This window comes from Hypomesus transpacificus, unplaced genomic scaffold (assembly GCF_021917145.1).
Source record: "Hypomesus transpacificus isolate Combined female unplaced genomic scaffold, fHypTra1 scaffold_186, whole genome shotgun sequence".
Classification (NCBI taxonomy): domain Eukaryota; kingdom Metazoa; phylum Chordata; class Actinopteri; order Osmeriformes; family Osmeridae; genus Hypomesus; species Hypomesus transpacificus.
In genome coordinates, this window is record NW_025813735.1 from 180,585 (window position 1) to 200,691 (window position 20,107).

The 20,107-nt window shown below is 47.4% G+C and overlaps 3 protein-coding genes across 3 annotated transcripts; all 3 read left to right on the top strand.

The window, feature by feature from the left end:
- The first annotated feature begins 572 nt into the window (after positions 1-572).
- On the top strand, positions 573-8,466 carry LOC124489214 (extracellular calcium-sensing receptor-like). Its single transcript, XM_047051901.1, has 8 exons — positions 573-675; positions 838-1,012; positions 1,537-1,825; positions 2,131-2,654; positions 2,739-2,967; positions 3,320-3,520; positions 7,262-7,385; positions 7,571-8,466. The coding sequence occupies exons 1-8, from the start codon at positions 573-575 to the stop codon at positions 8,464-8,466; spliced, it is 2,541 nt and encodes an 846-aa protein (XP_046907857.1).
- A 488-nt stretch (positions 8,467-8,954) lies between these two features.
- LOC124489215 (extracellular calcium-sensing receptor-like) lies at positions 8,955-14,203 on the top strand. Its single transcript, XM_047051902.1, has 8 exons — positions 8,955-9,154; positions 9,381-9,666; positions 10,121-10,207; positions 10,600-10,791; positions 11,136-11,666; positions 11,936-12,136; positions 13,015-13,138; positions 13,308-14,203. The coding sequence occupies exons 1-8, from the start codon at positions 8,955-8,957 to the stop codon at positions 14,201-14,203; spliced, it is 2,517 nt and encodes an 838-aa protein (XP_046907858.1).
- A 970-nt stretch (positions 14,204-15,173) lies between these two features.
- LOC124489224 (extracellular calcium-sensing receptor-like) lies at positions 15,174-19,904 on the top strand. Its single transcript, XM_047051911.1, has 8 exons — positions 15,174-15,247; positions 15,588-15,882; positions 16,014-16,303; positions 16,517-16,815; positions 17,300-17,508; positions 17,789-18,010; positions 18,348-18,471; positions 18,991-19,904. The coding sequence occupies exons 1-8, from the start codon at positions 15,189-15,191 to the stop codon at positions 19,902-19,904; spliced, it is 2,412 nt and encodes an 803-aa protein (XP_046907867.1). The 5' UTR covers positions 15,174-15,188.
- Positions 19,905-20,107: the final 203 nt, after the last annotated feature.

The following is a 20,107-nucleotide window of genomic DNA, read 5'->3' on the forward strand; positions in this document are numbered from 1 at the left end:
ATATGTTGTCCAGGTGCTAGCTAGCTAAAACTGCGAAATGACTACCCGCAGTCAGATGTTTCCAGTGATAACACCCTGTAATGTCAGTTGTGTTTGTGTAATGACGATAGGTGGTGGACTCAAAAGCACAACTCAGAATATTCACAAAAAGGTTTTACTGGATTCAGAAGCTAGTTTATTGCTAGGTTGTCTTTGTACCTCGTGCTATTCCCTGCCTAGTCTTCTGAATGGGCAGGGGGTCCCTGAGGACCAGGGTTGAAGACCATTGACCTAGGGAGTGGGGCGGGATGTGACAGTTTGTCCTTTAGTAATCTTAAAATGTAAGGACATCCCATGACATTTTTTGTCTTTGTCTTTTCCCCATATTTGAACAATATCATTTTTACAAGTTCAACAATCGGTTGATATTTTCTGTCAACAGATCATTCATGTAATGTGGTTAATGAAACATCCCCTCTGTGTTCATTAACCACTCAAAAATCATTTCATTAGAGAGGGTTAAGAGTTCCTGACTGTTCAGAGTCTGTTCCTGACGCACAACCCAGGGTGTCACCAAACAGTACTTACAGACGATGACGAAAGCCAAGGGTATAAAACCGCTCTCCTCCCAGCGCCAGGTCACTTCCAACCAATCTGGGAAGACAGAATATCTTCTGTTCCGAGTGTACATCACAGGTATCACCTGACACCTGCCAGGGGTCTACACCACAACACAACTGAGTGTGCATCACATCTACACCACAACACACCTGTGTGCATCACAGGTACCACCAGCCAGGATGCCTCTGTTGCCGTGGTGTCTCCTCCTGTCCTCCGTCTCTGCCTCACCTCTTCCAGGCAGCACCACCCAGCCCTCGACCCCACCACCCTGCTCCACCCACGGGGCGTTCCAGCTGCCGGGCTTCCAGGCTGCTGGAGACTTGATGATCGGGGGGATTTTCCCCCTCCACTACCGGGTGGAGCTGCCCATCACAAACTACACCTCCGTGCCCCAGAAGGCCCAGTGCCATGGGTGAGACCATCTGGACTGTTAGGATCAAGATCCTTTTGTGTTCTTTGTTTTTCTCTCATGGTGGGAGTTGTCTTTCAGAAAGTCTTAATCCTGTGTGTTTGTTCTTTCCCATGCTCTGACAAGAGGCCTGTACAGTGATATCATGTTTCTGTAGTTTACCGGTAATGTCAACGTCTCTAACAAGTGTCGCCTTGTTAGATCTGTGAGGACACACTGTGCCCAACAGACCAAGATGGGGAAATGCTGGGGTTCAAATACTATAGGAAGAGTGGTTCTGGTCTGGGTCCTATTGATAACATATTGTCGTTAGTGTGTGGAATGCTGTGGGGAAAGTGAGGATGGTCTGGTCATATTGTTAATGTGTTAAAGCTGTCAGACAGTGTGTTTTAATTTCCTGGAGGGAAGCTTATGCCGTTCACAGTCTCATGACCCTTTATTGATCTGAACTGTTTCACCAGGTGCTGGTCGCTCTGCTTACACCTTAATCCCGATATGTGTGTGTGTGTTCGCCTGCACGCGAGCAGGTTTGACCCCAGAGCGTTCCGCTGGGCTCAGACCCTGAGGCTGGCCGTGGAGCAGATCAACCAGAACCAGGAGTTTCTGCCCAACCACACTCTGGGGTACAAGATCTTCGACTCGTGTTCCACGCCCAACACGGCCCTCAGGGCGGCTCTATCTTCGCTGAACGGACCAGGGGAGGAGAACAGCCCCCTGTGTTCTGGTACCGGACGTCTGCTGGCGCTGGTCGGGGAGTCTGGTTCTTCACAGTCCATCGTCGTGTCCAGAACTCTGCAGCCGTTCAGAATCCCCATGGTGAGTTCTGGTTGGTGAACAGGAGTGTGTTGATACGTTTTACTTCCTGTAAATGTTAGAGACAATTTTTAAATAAAATGTTGTGTACCTGTAATTGTTAGACATTATCAGTTTGTATTTTGTGTTTAGTTCCTGGAGAATGTTCCTGCTCTTTAACGTTAACGTGTTACGTTGTCACATTTACTCGAGGAAGTGCCTAGAACTATCTTTAGTTTTGACAAAGAGATTATGACACTTTGAAGAGTTTGCCTTACGAACAGGCACTCTATTTATTTACCCAACATCCATGTGTTTCTGCCCTCCAGATAAGCTACTTCTCCACCTGCTCCTGCCTCAGCAATAGGAAGGAGTTCCCAAACTTCTTCCGCATGGTTCCCAACGACGACTACCAGGTGAAGGCCCTGGTTCGCCTGCTGCAGCACTTCGGCTGGCGGTGGATCGGGGTGGTCCTGGAGGACCACGACTACGGGCGCTTCGCCCTGCAGGGCCTGCGGAGGGAGATCCAGGGCACTGACGTCTGCCTGGCCTACAGCGAGATGATCCCCAAAGATTACAGCCGTGAGCGGGTGCTGCAGATCCTGGAGGTGATGCGGACCTCCTCGGCACGTGTAGTGGTGGTGTTCTCGGTCGAGGGGGAGTTGTACCCCTTCCTACAGGAGTTTGAGAAGCAGAAGATCCTGGGGCTCCAGTGGGTGGCCAGCGAGGCGTGGGTCAGCGCCAAGGTTCTGGCGGAGTCCTTCCCCTTCCTGGATGGAACGGTGGGCTTTGCGCTCCGCGAGGGGAAGGTCCCAGGGCTTGGGGAGTTTGTGCGGAAGGTGAACCCCCAGACATACCCCTCCAACCCCCTGGTGAGGGAGCTCTGGGGAGAGCTGTATGGCTGTGACCCCTTCCCTTCCCTGCTCCCCTCCACCACCCCTCTGCCCCCCTCCACTGCCCCTCTGCCCCTCTGCACAGGTAAGGAGGTTCTCCTGGAGCAACAGTCTGCCTACATGGACTTTTCTGGGCCCAGAGTGTCGTATAACGTGTACAAGGCTGTGTATGCCATCGCCCACTCTCTCCACAACCTCCTCAGCTGCCAGCCTGGTGCAGGGCCCTTCCTCAACCAGTCCTGTGCTCTCAGCAGCAACATTCACCCCTGGCAGGTATCTGTGGGAAAACTACTCATATGAAGTCAATTCTCTGCCGATGAAACAGTTCCTGGTTTAAAAACTATTTTTGTTTTGTATGTATGCCCTGGACCGTGTAAAGCACTACGAAACTACTAGTTTCTGCATTGTATTACATGTTACATTACCCTTGAAATGTAAGCATTGTGAAAGCATGTTGAAATGCGTTTTGGTAAAAAGTCCTCAAACGATCAAAGTGATACACAAACACAGCCAATCACCTCACACTAACCCTCCCTGTGATATCTGATACTCCCTGAGGACTATGTAATCCAAGATTTCAGTTAAACTTGCCCTTTTTCCTTTTGTGCTCTTGTCATTGTGCCAGCTTCAGCACTATCTCCAGGAAGTGTCCTTTAATGCATCTGGAGAGGAGGTGAACTTTGACCTGAAAGGAGGCTCCATCCCCTCCTATGACCTGATGAACTGGCAGAGGAACCCTGATGGAAACCCCCAGTTTGTGAAGGTCGGCCTGTTTGACGGAACAAAGGATTCTGGGAAGGAGCTGGTGATCCAGGAGGAGGCAATAGTGTGGGCGGGGCATCAGAACCAGGCAAGCTGCTGTCACTGTGTGTTTACTCGCATCAGATGCCAGCTGGTCAAGTTCTGTACAGGCAGTTGGATATAAGTCTGAGCAAAAGTGTAGGTTTCTCTCTTTGGTGTTTCCTGACAGGATATCAAGTTTGTGGTTTGAACGTTGAGTGAATAAGTCAATAATGTCCGCTGTGGGTCGGACGGTTCACGCCTCCGCATCGTCCATTATCAGGTGTTATTATATGGCAACGACAGTACGAGCGCTCTGATTGGCTAATGAGTAGTCATGCCAGCCGCATATTGACGTCATCGCCGGTCCGCGGTCTGATACGGATTATTATTGCCCTCGTCTGACGTCATCTTCAAAATGAGCGATATCGAGGAGTCAGATGAGTTTACTGTCCAGACGATACTGAAGACATCAACAGCGACAAATAAATTGTTAACTTTCTAAAAGAGTCGTTATTTGTGTTGGAATTAAAGCCATTTTAGCAGAACCCTGTTGTCTGCTTTTTATCAAAACTAATTGGGTGCTAGGCAACACCTGAAACACACCGTGAGAAGACTTGAGAGCTAGCTACAATTAGCCTACCATTTATTTTCATTTACAAAATGATAATAGCTAAAAATGCTAAATGGACCGCGCCATCTTTCCAGACTGACTCGTCCGGTCTTGCGCAGAAGCTAGTTCCTAGCCCCGAAACTCTTGCAACTAGCTGTACACGTCGTACTTCGTGACAAACACTCGCGAGCATGTGAGCTGGAGCTAAGGCATTGCATAAAACTTGCAGAATGTGGTAAAAGTCCGATACGTTGTTCTTTTTGCTTCGTGTTTTAGTATGACTGCTTAAATATTGTTTCGGATTAAAGAAACTGTAAACTTGAATATCTGGCCCCGTCGTTGTTCAAGCTCGGCAAAACAAGCTAAATTAAGCCTATGTTACTATTATAATGATGATGAGTGTTGCCTACTATTACTAACTTACAGTTATTGTTAATGCCATTATTGTGGTGTTAACTGACATAAAGTTATAACAGTATAACGACCATAACAATATTGTGGTTATCAGACATGATTTATTCATCTTCGTCTTAGCTCCAGATGTCAACAATCTATAATGACGCCGTAACATGCCACAATATCATAACTAATCATATTATGCTATAATTACGTTTGTCATGCCATGAGCATAATAACATTCATTACAAAATTGTTAAATCTGCTTTAAAATAACGGAAATAAACTCTACAAACAACCGTCATGTATGTGTGCAACCATTTGTAAAACGTGCCACAATAAAGGCAGGCAATTGTAGATGATCAAATCCTTTCTCCTTGTTCTCATTCAGCTCAGGTAAATCAGCAATTTGCTAATGTTTCCTTATGTGCTCGTATCCGTGAACACGTTTCCAGGCTTTTTTTTGTATGTAAGCAAATACATGGGGGGCTAGTTTACCCATTTCGGATAGTTTTCAAATTCAGCTAAAATCTGGAAAAATTATTCTATAAAAAAGCTAGTAGTATCAGACAGGTTTGAGAATCTAACAAAAATTATTGGGGGAGATCGTTTTAGATATGTTGACTGGAGTTAATAAAATATAAACGACCGGACGAGTCAGGTAGCAAATCGGAAATTCAATACCACCAACATCCACCGGGGCCGTTGCCTCAAGCCGAAGGGCGAGGGGTGGGGGTCTGGATATTGTACACCTTGTCGGGCATTATCCCGCTTATACCATGGTCACTTGCCAACATTTGTCTTTTTACAAACATTAATTTATGTTTCCAGGCGTTTTGCAATAGAAATCAAAAGTTTTTTTATGTTAGCTAACTCTGATATTTCTAGTCCACTCAGGTCATAGAACCTAGCCTGGTCCTAACGGGACTCTCGTACATTTAATTTGTACAGAGAGTCTGGGCTTGCTCCATTGACAAGCTTTAACTTCCTTGAAGGCGGATACTCTGTTGAAGTTTAAAACTATTGGGTCTGCCCAGAGCCACTCTGGATCTGCCATAACCCATCGCTAGCGTTCGCCTTAGCCAACTCCTTCACCACTAACGGAGCTAGCTGGAAAATCAAACGAACCCTGTGGGGATCAAAGATTGTTCTTGCTCCGGCTTTAACTTCTGCATATTCGGCAGCGTTGCCAGAACGGATTGAATGTCTTTGCTCACATCTTTTAGCTGCCGCCATTACGGAACTACAACTCAAACTAGTGCACAACATCAATGTCATCGTTCTCAGCCACTCCCTCTGTTCGCTGATTGGACCGGTAAAAAGTTTACCTGAGACATCTGACCAATATACTTCAAGCCCAGACGCAGTACAGAAGCAAATGAAAATCGAGCGGAAGTACGTAGGAGGGCAGAGCCAGGATACATAGAACCAACACCTGCTTTCTTTTGCCTGAGCTATTAGCCTGAAAGCTAACGTTATGCTAGCAACATTTAAAGGCAATAACATTGTGTACGGTTGACAAAAAGTAAATATAATTTTACAGTATGTTTGACAAAAATACTATCTAGCTGGCCAGCTATGTCATTGTCCCCAAATCAATGTCAAGATTTTCACGAATAAAATAGCTTTCGGCCATTATAGCCTAGTGCTAGTCTAGGCTACGGCCGCAGCCTGCGAAGCGAGTTGAATAGCAAATGGTTGTGAGATGATTGCATCAAAGTTGACATATTCTCTAAACAGTAATTATAATTTGACAGTATGATTAACAAGACTAGCCAGCTATCCAGCCATGTCATTGTTCCCAAAACAAATGAAGATTTTTACGAATAAAATAATCGGCCATGTGTGGAGTCGCGGCTGCTGTCGTGTTAGCCGCAGCCTGCCTGAAGTAGATTGACTAGCGAGGTGAATAGCGAATGGGATGTGAGATGAGCGGTTGTGACACAGACACAGTAAATTCAGAAAAGTAACATTTTGCAAATAGTTTAAAAGAAATATTTAAGTCACTCATTGTTGTATTGACATGTTAGCTTGTTAAAGCATAGACATATGTCCATGTGTTAAAGTCTTTCAAAATTGTAAATGGAGGCTTTGACTGCGTCCCTGTTCTTATGGTTACTTATTTCAGACACATGGTACAGGCTCATACTATGTAGCCAGCGCAATTATTTTGAAGGGTGAACAGACCGATTTGCTGCAACTAGTCATTTAGTAGACGCTCTTATCCAGAGCGACTTAGTAGGTGTCTGTATATCACCGGATAATGGACACTGCAGCCAGAATCGAGTATTCACCCAGATCCTGGCATAACACTCATCAAATTACCACTAAGTAAGAAAGTTTAATTACATTGTGATTCCAAAGATACAAAAACTAATGAGTCACCTCAAATCACATAAACGACGTCTCATTAAGATTTTGCTTTAGCACTGCCCTCTTGTGTCTGAAACACTACTCTGCTGGTGAACTTTCAGGCACAGGAATCCTGTCCATGGTTATGAAGGTCTTTAAATTAATGGACAAAACTAAATATATAAATACATCAATAAGTATATAATTGAATGCAGAAATAAATGAATAGATACTTAAGTGACACCATAAAGAAATAAATCAGAAATGAAACATGTCGCTAAAAATATAAATGTTAAATGTGTTTGTGTTTTCTTTTTTTTAAATTGTATTTATTCATTGGTAGGATAACGCCTGTGTCCTATAGAAACAATGTCCATAGATTCCTCACACAGCGTGGTTGGTGTTGACCTGGTGTCCCTGTCCCAGGCAGTGGTGTCTGTGTGCAGCTCCAGCTGTGCTCCAGGATCCAGGAAGGCTGTCCGTCATGGGGAGCCACTGTGCTGCTTTGACTGTGTACCATGTGACAGCGCCAAGATCAGTAATCAGACAGGTGAACCAGCGACACAGAGGCCAGGACTGATAGCTACTGTACAGTTTAGAGATTAAAGTTTTCCCGAATTTATGAAATGATTGAAATTATTTTAGATTTCAGGAAGTGTATTGTTTATTTCTCATTTTCTCTTTTTGTTTTCTCTTATTCTGTCTCTCGTTCTCCCTTTATATCCAACTTTCCAGATTCTATAGAGTGCACTGTTTGTCCTGAGGACTTCTGGTCGAACGACGATGGCACCAGGTGCATCCCCAAGACAGTGGAGTTCCTGTCCCATGACGCCATGGGCTTGTCTCTGACGGTGATCGCCGTAGTGGGAGCCTGTCTGACCATAGCTGTCCTGGGGGTCTTCCTCCACAACAGGAACACCCCCATCGTCCGTATCAACAACTCAGAGCTGAGTTTCTTCATCCTGATCTCCCTGACTCTCTGCTTCCTGTGTGCGCTGGTCTTTGTGGGGGAGCCCACTTCCTGGTCCTGCATGCTGCGTCACACGGCCTTCAGCATCACCTTCTCCCTCTGCATCTCCTGCATCCTGGGCAAGACCCTGGTGGTCCTGGCTGCCTTCACCTCCACCAGGCCCGGGAACAACATCATGAGGTGGCTGGGGCCCAGGCAGCAGAGGGTCATCATCTTCAGCTGCACCCTGGTCCAGGTGGTCATCTGTACAGCCTGGCTCACAGACGCCCCTCCCTTCCCCTCCAGGAACTCCCAGTACCAAAGCTCCAAGATCATTCTAGAATGCAGCGTGGGCTCCAGCCTGGCGTTCTGGTGCGTTCTGGGATACATCAGCCTCCTGGCCTGCCTGTGCTTCGTCTTGGCCTTCCTGGCCCGCAAGCTGCCCGGCAACTTCAACGAGGCCAAGTTCATCACCTTCAGCATGCTGATCTTCTGCGCCGTGTGGGTGTCGTTCATTCCGGCGTACGTCAGCTCTCCCGGGAAGTACGCCGACGCAGTGGAGACCTTTGCCATCCTGGCCTCCAGTTACGGCCTGCTCTTCTGCCTGTTCGCTCCCAAGTGTTTCATCATCCTCCTGAGGCCTGAGCAGAACACCAAACAGCATCTCATGGGGAAGAAATAAATCACAACTTTCCTGTTAGCTAGTTTATAAAGAATCATTTATATTAAATATTTAGATATAAAATCATTTGCAACTTATTATTTGGTTTCGTTGGTTTCTGATCGCTCACTACTTAGTTACTGAATGAGAAACACATGACAAACTCAACAAAAACAATAATAAACATAACAACCATCATATTTCCGGAAACCAGTGACCATCATTATGGTACATTGTCAGGTCGTCTGTTGTTCAGTTCTAAACTCTGGGGGGATCACGTATACTAACAACAGCACGTGTCCAGTAAAGTAGCAACCAATCTAAAGTAGCAACCAATCTCCTTCCTTCGGCGGTAATGAGATGCAGAAAGCGCCAGTGGATCTATAAAACCTCTCAGGACTTTCCGTGTGTCAGTTGGGGGGTGAGGCGTGTGTGAGGCGTGTGTGAGGATGACTCTCCTCTTAGTGTGGTGTCTCCTGCCCCCCTGCCTGGTGTCCTTCCTCACCCAAATGTCTGCCTCTCCCCCGTTCCCCACGGCCTCTCCCCCGGCCTCGGCCCCAGCCTCCGTGTGCTCTCTGCAGAATGACTTTGCACCAGGGTTTGTGGCTGAGGGAGACTTTGTGATTGGAGGGATCTTTCCCCTGCACTACAACCAGGAGATGCCTGGCATTAACTACACCTACAAACCTGCAGCCATCAGGTGTAACGGGTGAGTGGGGAGGCTGGGTGAGTCTGCAGCCTGGGCTCCCTTGCTGAGGGAAGCTGGGAACGACACAGAGCTTTCTGACTCGTTGATTGTGACTTTTTTGTAATTTATTTTTTACTACTGCCTCTGTAGGGATTTTAATATGTCATCTTCAAATGTTTCTGTTTGTGTGTGTGTCTGTATATGTGTGTCTGTATGTGTGTGTGTGTGTGCACATGCATGTGAGCAGGTTTGACCCCAGAGCGTTCCGCTGGGCTCAGACCCTGAGGCTGGCCGTGGAGCAGATCAACCAGAACCAGGAGTTTCTGCCCAACCACACGCTGGGGTACAAGATCTTTGACTCGTGTGCCTATCCTCTGACAGGCCAGAGGGCTGCCCTGGCCGTGCTGAACGGCCCCAGCCAGGCCCAGCCCTCTACCTGCTCTGGAGCCTCTCTCCTGGCCGTGGTGGGAGAATCCGGCTCCGCTCAGTCCATCGTGGTGTCTGGAATCCTGGAGCCTTTCAGAATCCCCATGGTAGGGTTCTGGAAAGCAAGGTTCTAACGAAGGAGATCAAAAGGGGTTCTAACCTAAACTTCTAAAGACTGTTTTAACTAAAGATGACCTTGGACGACATTTTCTAATAACAAACTTAATAATAAAGAAGGTGTTCAAAGGAGTCCTATCCTAACTTCTCAAGACTGTTCTAACAAAAGGCAACTTCAGTTCTGTATCATTCTATGGACGAATTTCACAAAGGTGTTTTAACAAAACCTTTGTTAAGACTAAGGTTCAAGTTCAGGTCAAATTATGACTTTAATTCTTTAATGCAGTAAGAAGGGGAGAATTATCAAGATACATTTTGAATGAGTAATTATTTGATAATTAAATGTAGCGATAGGAAAGAACTTGTTTGTGGTTCCTGACTTTTGTACCCTGTCTTGTGTGTGTGTGACAGTGCTGGACCTGTAACTGTGGCGTCTTTCCTCAGATCAGCTACTTCTCATCGTGTGCGTGCCTCGGCGACAGGAGGAAGTACCCCACGTTCTTCAGAGTCATCCCCAACGATGACTACCAGGTGAGGGGGGCTACCAGGTGAGGGGGGTCTACCAGGTGAGGGGGGGCTTGATAAACTAGTCACTGGATGTCTCCAGAGAACCTAATATCAGTCGAATTTTACTTATTTGTCATGAAGGTTATTGTTATTCTTGTTATTATTCTTTATGTTGTTTGTTTTATTATGATACTCAGAAGGTTGCCGGTTCGATTCCAGGCCGTGCAAAATGATGTTGTGGGCAAGGCACTTCACCCTACTTGCCTCTGGGGGAATGTCGCTGTACTTTCTAGATAAGAGCGTCTGCTAAATGACTAAATGTAGCAGTCACAACATTGTTGTTATGTCTATTGTTGCAATGCCCCTGTCTGCATGTGTACGTATGCATGCAAATATGACTGTGTTTGTGTCTCCAGGTGAAAGCCATGGCCCAGCTGCTGGTGCGTTTGGGGTGGAGGTGGGTGGGGGTGGTGCGTGGAGACCATGCGTACGGACGCTTTGCCCTGCAGGGCCTTCTGAGGGAGCTGAGCGACACAGAGGTGTGCGTGGCCTACCAGGAGATGATCCCCCTGCTGTATGACAGAGACAAGGCCCTGGAGATCATGCAGGTGGACATGCTCGCACACACCTGCTGGGAGGGACGGCTGGGGAGGAGCCCAGGGGACAGGGCTCTGGACTCTGTTCCTGCTCCAGGGGACAGGGCTCTGGATTCTGTTCCTTCTCCAGGGGACAGGGCTCTGAACTCCTGGGCAGGTTCCTGCTCCAAGATCAGTTGTTTGTCTATTTTCTGTTGCGGTTTTGTTACTGCTACCTTATCCTCCCTCTCCCCTTCTTCCTCCCCATCTATCTCCCCTCCTGTCCCTTCTTACCCCCTCTTTCTCCTCTTCCTTCCCTCCTCCCCACCCACCCCCCTTCTCCCCCTTCTCCTCCCCATCTACACCCCCCCCGCCAGGTCATGCGTACCTCCAGAGCCAGGGTGGTGGTGGTGTTTTCGGCTGAGGGGGAGATGACTCCCTTCCTCAGGGACTACATGGAGCAGAATATCACAGGGATCCAGTGGGTGGCCAGCGAGGCCTGGGTCACAGCCTCCGTCTTCACGGCCAGCGAGTACTACCCCTATCTGGGGGGCACCATAGGCTTCGGCATCCGGCAAGGCTCCATCCCCGGCCTGGAGGGCTACCTGCGTGAGGTGAACCCCCAGAGATACCCCTCCAACCCCCTGGTGACAGAGCTGTGGGAGGCTCTCTACGGCTGCACCCCCTCTTCCTCCTCCTCCTCGCTCCCCCTCTGCACAGGACAGGAAGTTCTCCTGGAGCAACACTCTGCCTACATGAACACCTCCAGTCCCAGGGTGGCCTATAACGTGTACAAGGCTGTGTACGCCATCGCCCACTCTCTCCACAACCTCCTCAGCTGCCAGCCTGGTGCAGGGCCCTTCCTCAACCAGTCATGTGCTCTCAGCAGCAACATTCACCCCTGGCAGGTAGGCCTTTCGCCCTGCACAGCACATGGACGTTGTTGTTGTTTAGCAGACGCTTACATCCATAGCGACGAACAAATAGTGCATGTAGGAAGTACAGCTGAAGATCAAGGATCAGATGTGCAGAGTTCTACCAGTATTTCGGTGGTTAGAGTCGAGGAACAGTCTGTATTTACAAAGGCTGACATCTGTTTGAACATGCATGCAATAGACTATTTAATAGTAACAGACTAAACTGTCATTTATTTATCTTTTATTTATATTTTTTTAAGCTCCAGCACTATCTGCAAGAAGTGGCCTTCTCCATTTCCAGCCAGCAGGTGAACTTTGACCTGAAAGGGGATTCCATTCCGTACTATGACATCATCAACTGGCAGAGGGGCAGCGATGGGAAGATCGAGTTTGTCAACGTCGGCCTGTTCGACGGAACAAAGGATTCTGGGAAGGAGCTGGTGATCCAGGAGGAGGCGATAGTGTGGGCGGGGCATCAGAGCCAGGCAAGCTGCTGTCACTGTGTGTTTACCTGCATCAGATGCCAGCTGGCCAAGTTCTGTAGGGTCAGGTGGAGGTGAGTCAGGGGAATCAGGAAGAGGAGCTTCTTTTAGGGTTTGGCCTGATGGCTCAGACATCTAACATGTCACTCATGATAGTAATTATTAGAGCCAGACCGATAAAGAATTTTAAAGAACGATATCGATACAAATATTTGGTGATTTAAAAATTGATATTCCGATATATCGGCAAATACATATTAAAAAATAAATAAATAAAAATTCCAGAAATGCGTAACAAAACATAAACACATTTCCCTAACACTCTGCCCGACTCTGCCCACTCATAACATGGTTGAAGGGTGTTTTGTCCTTTTTCTTGTTTTTTTATATTCATTTATAGGCCATTATAAATGCCGATACCGATAGTTTGGAAAATGCCTAATATCGGCCGATAATATCGGCCAATAATATCGACCCGCTGATAAATCGGTTGGGCTCTAGTAATTATGCTAGTGGAAGGATGGTAATAGTATTTATATATGTATATAGTAATAAATAATAGTATACAAAACAACGAAGAAAGATAATAATGTTGCAATACTAATGATGGTAATTATGATTAATGATTCATTAAAGTCTTTATAATATAAACAGTACTGAATAATGTTTATGATAATGTATTAATATATATATATATATATATATATATATAACCACTAAGCTGCTCCCAGCCCTCCCCCATCCCACCACAGTATCCCCCTCACTGTAGAAAGCTTCAAGTGGGTTTGTGACATCTGTGTGGTATTCCTGAGTTTGTGTTGTGTTCATGAGCTACTGTTGTGGTGTCCCTGTCCCAGGCAGTGGTGTCTGTGTGCAGCTCCAGCTGTGCTCCAGGATCCAGGAAGGCTGTCCGTCATGGGGAGCCTCTGTGCTGCTTTGACTGTGTACCATGTGACAGCGGCAAGATCAGTAATCAGACAGGTGAACCAGCGACACAGAGGCCAGGACTGATAGCTGCTGTATAGTTTAGAGATTAAAGTTTTCCCGAATTTATGAAATTATTGAAATTGTATTCGTTTTCATAAAGCAAATTATTTCAGTCCAATTTTTCCTTTTTGTTCTCTCTCTCTCTCTCTCTCTCTCTCTCTAGATTCTATAGAGTGCACCGTTTGTCTTGAGGACTTCTGGTCGAACGACGATGGCACCAGGTGCATCCCCAAGACAGTGGAGTTCCTGTCCCATGACGCCATGGGCTTGTCTCTGACGGTGATCGCCGTAGTGGGAGCCTGTCTGACCATAGCTGTCCTGGGGGTCTTCCTCCACAACAGGAACACCCCCATCGTCCGTATCAACAACTCAGAGCTGAGTTTCTTCATCCTGATCTCCCTGACTCTCTGCTTCCTGTGTGCGCTGGTCTTTGTGGGGGAGCCCACTTCCTGGTCCTGCATGCTCCGTCACACGGCCTTCAGCATCACCTTCTCCCTCTGCATCTCCTGCATCCTGGGGAAGACCCTGGTGGTCCTGGCTGCCTTCACCTCCACCAGGCCCGGGAACAACATCATGAGGTGGCTGGGGCCCAGACAGCAGAGGGTCATCATCTTCAGCTGCACCCTGGTCCAGGTGGTCATGTGTACAGCCTGGCTCACAGATGCCCCTCCCTTCCCCTCCAGGAACTCCCAGTACCAAAGCTCCAAGATCATTCTAGAATGCAGAGTGGGCTCCAGCCTGGCATTCTGGTGCGTTCTGGGATACATCAGCCTCCTGGCCTGCCTGTGCTTCGTCTTGGCCTTCCTGGCCCGCAAGCTGCCCGGCAACTTCAACGAGGCCAAGTTCATCACCTTCAGCATGCTGATCTTCTGCGCCGTGTGGGTGTCGTTCATCCCGGCGTACGTCAGCTCTCCCGGGAAGTACGCCGACGCAGTGGAGACCTTTGCCATCCTGGCCTCCAGTTACGGCCTGCTCTTCTGCCTGTTCGCTCCCAAGTGTTTCATCATCCTCCTGAGGCCTGAGCAGAACACCAAACAGCATCTCATGGGGAAGAAATAAAACACAACTGTCCTGTTAGCTAGTTTAGTACGTAAACAAAGGGAAAACTATTTAAAGTTCTAATAATTTATTTGAAATGTATTAGTAAATGTTATTTCAGATGTAATCTTTAAATATGAAGTATATGTACTGACTTTCCTTGTAAACTGCCACAAAGAAATAAAATATACCAGGGATTTTTGTGTTTCTTGTGTAACCGATGTGAATTTGTTTTACTCACTCCTCAGGTATAAATATAGTCCACAGTGAAAAGCTAGCTTTTCGTTGGCATAGCAGGCTAGTGGTCGTGCTTCTTAGTCAGAGGTCCCAGGATTGGGCCAAAAAACTGTCTGTATTTCCCAGCAGCATTAACATCTCATCCCCCCAGGCACAAGACAACAAAAATTACATCGAAATTACAGTGCAACAAAAACTGTCACATCTGCAACTTCAAACGTAACTTCATAAAGCCGTTGATTCATACCTTACTCTTCTGTCTTAAAAAAGCAGTCAGACATGGTGTTGTACAGTCTGTTTTGAACCCCTGGGCGGCCCAGAAGGGCAGTGCCAGGTGGCAGGCAGGGTATATAGCCCTGTGTTGCTGAGCCAAGCTGACATGTGAGAGCTGTCCTCCTCCACACAGCTCAGTATGAGGATCGTCTCCGGCTCTCTTCCCCTGGTGTGGGGACTGTTGCAGGGCCAAAGCCTGCTAATGGGGGTGTTGGGAGGGCTGGTCGTAGACGGTTTCATGTATGGGACGAAAGCTGAGGATGGGTTTGTGTCCGGGGCAGGGACCGGGACCGGGGCAGGGACCGGGGCAGGGGTAGGAACCAGACCTATGGCTGTTTGGACAGGCGCTCGGGCAGGAGCTAGGGCTGGGGCAGGAACTAGGGCTGTGTCTGAGATGGGGTCTCTTGAATGTCGACTCCAGGGCAGCCCTCGTCTCCCAGCATTCTCTCAGGATGGAGACTTCATCCTGGGGGGGGTGTTTTCTATCCACTACTACATGTACAGCAAGGACGAAAGCTACACTGTTCAGCCCCAGTCCTTGGAGTGCACAGGGAGGTCAGTTACATGATGAGAGACTGATGCAAAAACAAAGACTGTTTAGGGATCAAATGCTGTGTGTTTGTGCTGTATCTAAATGTATACAAATTGTACAATATGACATCTACTTGCATGGCACTAACTGCACAGCAAATTTCAGTGTTCATTTAACACCAGGATTCGTTCATTTTTATGTATGTCCACTATCAACTTGAGCACTCTGGTGTGAAATTAACACTTTTTAACACAAAAGTTGCTGTGTGGTCTAGGTATGGCCTGATAATCTAATTATGTGGCAATTTATAACGTGATGCTGACTGAAGCGTCGAAACTAATCTTTCTCTTCTGTGTTTCAAAGTCTGGATTCTCGCGAACTGCGCTTCTCACGTGCCATGGTTTTTGCCATCGAGGAGATCAATAACAGTACGGTGCTGCTACCAGGGGTGACGCTCGGTTACCGCATCCACGACTCCTGCGCCTCGGTCCCCATGGCTGTCAAGGTGGCGTTCCAGTTTGCAAACGGTTTGGACCCGGTGTTTAAGACTAACGAAAACTGCTCGCGCACAAGCACGGTAACAGCTATAGTCGGCGAATCTGGCTCAACTCCATCCATGAGCATGTCGCGCATCACCGGGCTCTTTAAAATCCCACAGGTAAACAAACTCAAACAAACTATATTTGATGAACAGCAGCCCTAGACTGTATCCCTCCTGGCTGTAACAAGCTTGTGCAGTGTGTAAAGTATGCTTGTGTAACATCATGAGTGTCTCTTGTCTGTTGCTAGGTAAGCCACTTTGCAACATGCGCCTGTCTGAGCGATAAGAAGCAGTATCCCGCGTTCTTCAGAACCATCCCGAGTGACCAGTTCCAGGCTGCCGCTCTAGCCCGCCTCGTAAAGTTTTACGGTTGGACATGGATCGGGGCGATCCGGTCAGACTCGGACTACGGTAATAGCGGCATGGGGGCTTTCCTCCGGGCTGCCAAAGAAGAGGGCATCTGCGTTGAATATTCGGTGGCTTTTTACCGAACCCAGCCTATCAGCAAGCTGCGACAAGTGGCCAATGTTATCCGCAGGTTAGATAAATAACTGTGGTTGGCATGATTATACAAACTTGTAACCCATCATCATTATCTTAACATATAATCAGCCTCATATAACATTGTAGGCTATACGTATCTATCCAGATGACACCAACAAAACATACATTTTGTTTTAAATGATTTATTATTAAATGTCGTAGGCCTATACCATGTTAACATAACTATACATACGCTATCTCCCTCTAGTTCCACCGCCCGGGTTGTCGTGGCCTTCCTAGCTTCGGGAGACATGCGCATTCTGCTGGAGGAGCTGGAGCGCGAGCGCCCGCCTCCGCTCCAGTGGATAGGCAGCGAGTCGTGGGTCACAGACCCGGACATGCTGCGCTTCAGCGTGTGCGCCGGCGCCGTTGGCTTTGCCATCCCGCGCTCTGTCATCCCTGGCCTGAGAGACTTCCTGCTGGATCTCTCTCCCGCCAAAGTGGCGGCCGTGCCGCTGCTCACCGAGTTCTGGGAGACTGCCTTCAACTGCCACCTGCGGGAGGGCGGTGAGAGCGCGCACCCGTTTATCACAGGGACCGTGAGAATATGGAGGTTCTGATAGAAACTCCTCAACAATCTGTTTTTGCTGTCGTCCTGTCTCATAATTCTCAAATATCTCAAATAATAATATTTTTATGAAAAACAAGGCTTTAGATTGATAGAAAAAAGCAGAAAGGCCCAAGAGTTTCATTGTACCTGTATTCGTTAAAACAGACAGGGACCATCAACACACACTCTTTAACACATCCTTTCTCAACCCTGGTCCTCAACCCTGTCCTGCATTGGCTATATGTTTTCCTGCTCCAACACATGGGATTCAAATGAATGGGTCGTTACCAGGCTTCTGCTGAGCTAGATAACAGCCCATTCATTAGAATCAGGTGTGTTGGAGCAAGGAAACATCTAAAACATGCAGGGCAAGGGGTCCCTGAGGACCAGAGTTTGAGAAAGACTGCTTTAACAGAACAAGTTTTCTGTGCGTGTGTCTAGTGTCGGGAGTGGGCGAGAAGGAGTGTGACGGTTCAGAGGACATAGCGCAGCTCCAGAGCCCGTACACAGATACGTCTCAGCTGCGCGTCACTAACATGGTGTACAAGGCGGTGTACGCTATCGCCCACGCCATCCACCGCCTCATCTGTGAGGACCGCGCTAACGGCACCGCTCGATGTGACAAACATAGCTCTGTCCAGCCAGAGCAGGTAGTCTACATGAACTTCATGACTATGATGCTATCTGAAACATTCATTAATTACATTGATTTAGGAGACTTGGATGGGCCTGTTGTTGCCAGAAATTCAAAACTGTTTCAAATTGATTTGAATGACTGATTGATTTTACCCCCCTCTGTCTCATCCCAACCCACTCCACTCTCATCTCTCTTTCTCTTTTCCTCTCCTCCTCCCTCTTTCTCTCTCTCTCCCTGTCCTCTTTCCCCCTCTCCTTACAACCCCCCCTCCTCTCTCCTCTCCCCTCCTGTAGGTCCTAGAGAGTCTGAAGTCTATTAACTTCTCTCAGAATGGATATCCGGTAGTCTTTGATACCAACGGCGATCCTGTGGCCGTGTATGAGCTGGTGAACTGGCAGATGGGTGAGAAGGATCACATAGAGTTTGTGACGGTGGGTCACTATGATGCCTCTGTACCTGCGGGCCAGGAGTTCAGCATGACCAAGGACATCCTCTGGGCTGACGGGGGCACAGAGGTATGCCAATGTGTTACACAGGTAGAGGTTACACAGGTAGAGGTTACACAGGTAGAGGTTACACAGGTAGATGTTACACAGGTAGAGGTTACACAGGTAGAGGTTACACAGGTAGATGTTACACAGGTAGAGGTTACACAGGTAGAGGTTACACAAGTAGAGGTTACATAGGTAGAGGTTATACAGGTTTATACATTTTATACAGGGAGGAGTATACAGGTTAAGTTATACAGGTAGGAGTACACAAGAAGGGTTATACAGGTAGGGGAGGCAAAAGCAAAAATATGTTTTTATCTTGCTATTTTATTATGTGGCTTTCGTGCTCTGTGTCCTGCAGGTCCCTGTGTCTGTGTGCAGTGAGAGGTGTCCCCCAGGAACTCGTAAGGCCGTGCAGAAAGGAAAGCCTCTCTGCTGCTACGACTGTCTCCCATGTGCAGAGGGAGAGATCAGCAACCACACAGGTGATACACACTCTCAGGTCCACTACTCTCTGAACTGTAGCAACACCAAACAGCAGAGACTTTAACCACACTCAAGCAGACAGGTGTGTTTCTCCCTCGGGTTCCCTCACCTCTGCCTCACCATCCAATAGTGATGAACGTTTTGATTCTAATCTTTTGATTCCATTCACCGATTCGCAAACGAGTTCCAATGATACATTTGTGAACAATTCATTCTAACATTGGATTAGTTCGATTTGCGAATAATTTATGGTGATTCTGTCATTCGTGAATGAATTGGTAGACTGAAAGAACCTGAAGAACTTGCAGAAACAGTTTAGAACTGCTTCCTATTTTCTTTTAGTTCCTTCAATTCACCAAAAGCAAAAGCTTGGGTGGAGACAAATCTTTTTGGAGGAGTATTCAGTTTTGTTCACTTAAAAAATGTGTTAAAAAAGAATGAATTGTATGCGAACAACCCAGCACAACCAACCAGAGTATGTTACAGATGTCCATGTGTGTCTGACTCTGTACCTCCAGACTCTTCCAACTGTTGGTCGTGTTCCAGCGAGTTCTGGCCCGGTCCTGGGAGAGATGTTTGTCTTCCCAAACCTGTGGAGTTTCTCTCCTTCCACGAGGTCCTGGGAGTCATCCTGGCCACCTGCTCGGTGGGAGGGGCCTGCCTTGCCATTGTCATGGCTACTGTGTTTTACCGTAACCGAGCAACGCCCATCGTCAGGGCCAACAACTCAGAGCTCAGCTTCCTGCTCCTCTTCTCCCTGACTCTGTGTTTCCTGTGTTCTCTCACCTTCATCGGCCGGCCCTCTGAGTGGTCCTGTATGCTGCGCCACACGGCATTTGGGATCACCTTTGTCCTCTGCATCTCTTGTGTTCTGGGGAAGACTATAGTGGTGCTGATGGCCTTCAGGGCTACACTTCCAGGAAGTGATGCCATGAAATGGTTTGGGCCTCCACAGCAGAGGCTGGCTGTTGTGTCTTTTACGTTTATCCAAGCACTGATATGTACTCTCTGGTTAGCTCTTAAACCCCCCTTCCCTATAAAAAATCTAACCACTTTTAAAGAGAAGATCATTCTAGAATGTGCTTTAGGTTCTGCTGTGGGCTTCTGGGCTGTGCTGGGGTATATAGGACTCCTGGCTCTCTTGTGCTTTGTCCTGGCTATTTTGGCTCGAAAGCTGCCAGATAACTTCAATGAAGCAAAGTTCATCACTTTCAGCATGTTGATATTCTGTGCTGTCTGGATCACCTTTATCCCAGCTTATGTCAGCTCTCCTGGGAAGTTCACGGTAGCTGTGGAGATCTTTGCCATCCTGGCCTCCAGTTTTGGTTTGATACTTTGCATATTTGCTCCTAAGTGCTTCATCATCATCTTCCAACCAGAGAAAAACACCAAAAAACACCTCATGGGAAAGGTCCCCTCTAAAGCTCTCTGAATGTGTGATGGTCTCGAAATATATTAACATATTTATGTGTCTCCTGAACCAAAAACAAATTAAGTTTGTGGAGACACAGATAGATAAAGCACAATTGTCCTCAAAACATATATTCTATAGTTGTAAATGTTGCACAGTATGTGATACAACTTTATCCTCTAACCATGTCTTGTGTGTTTCACTGCTAATTCAACATACAAACA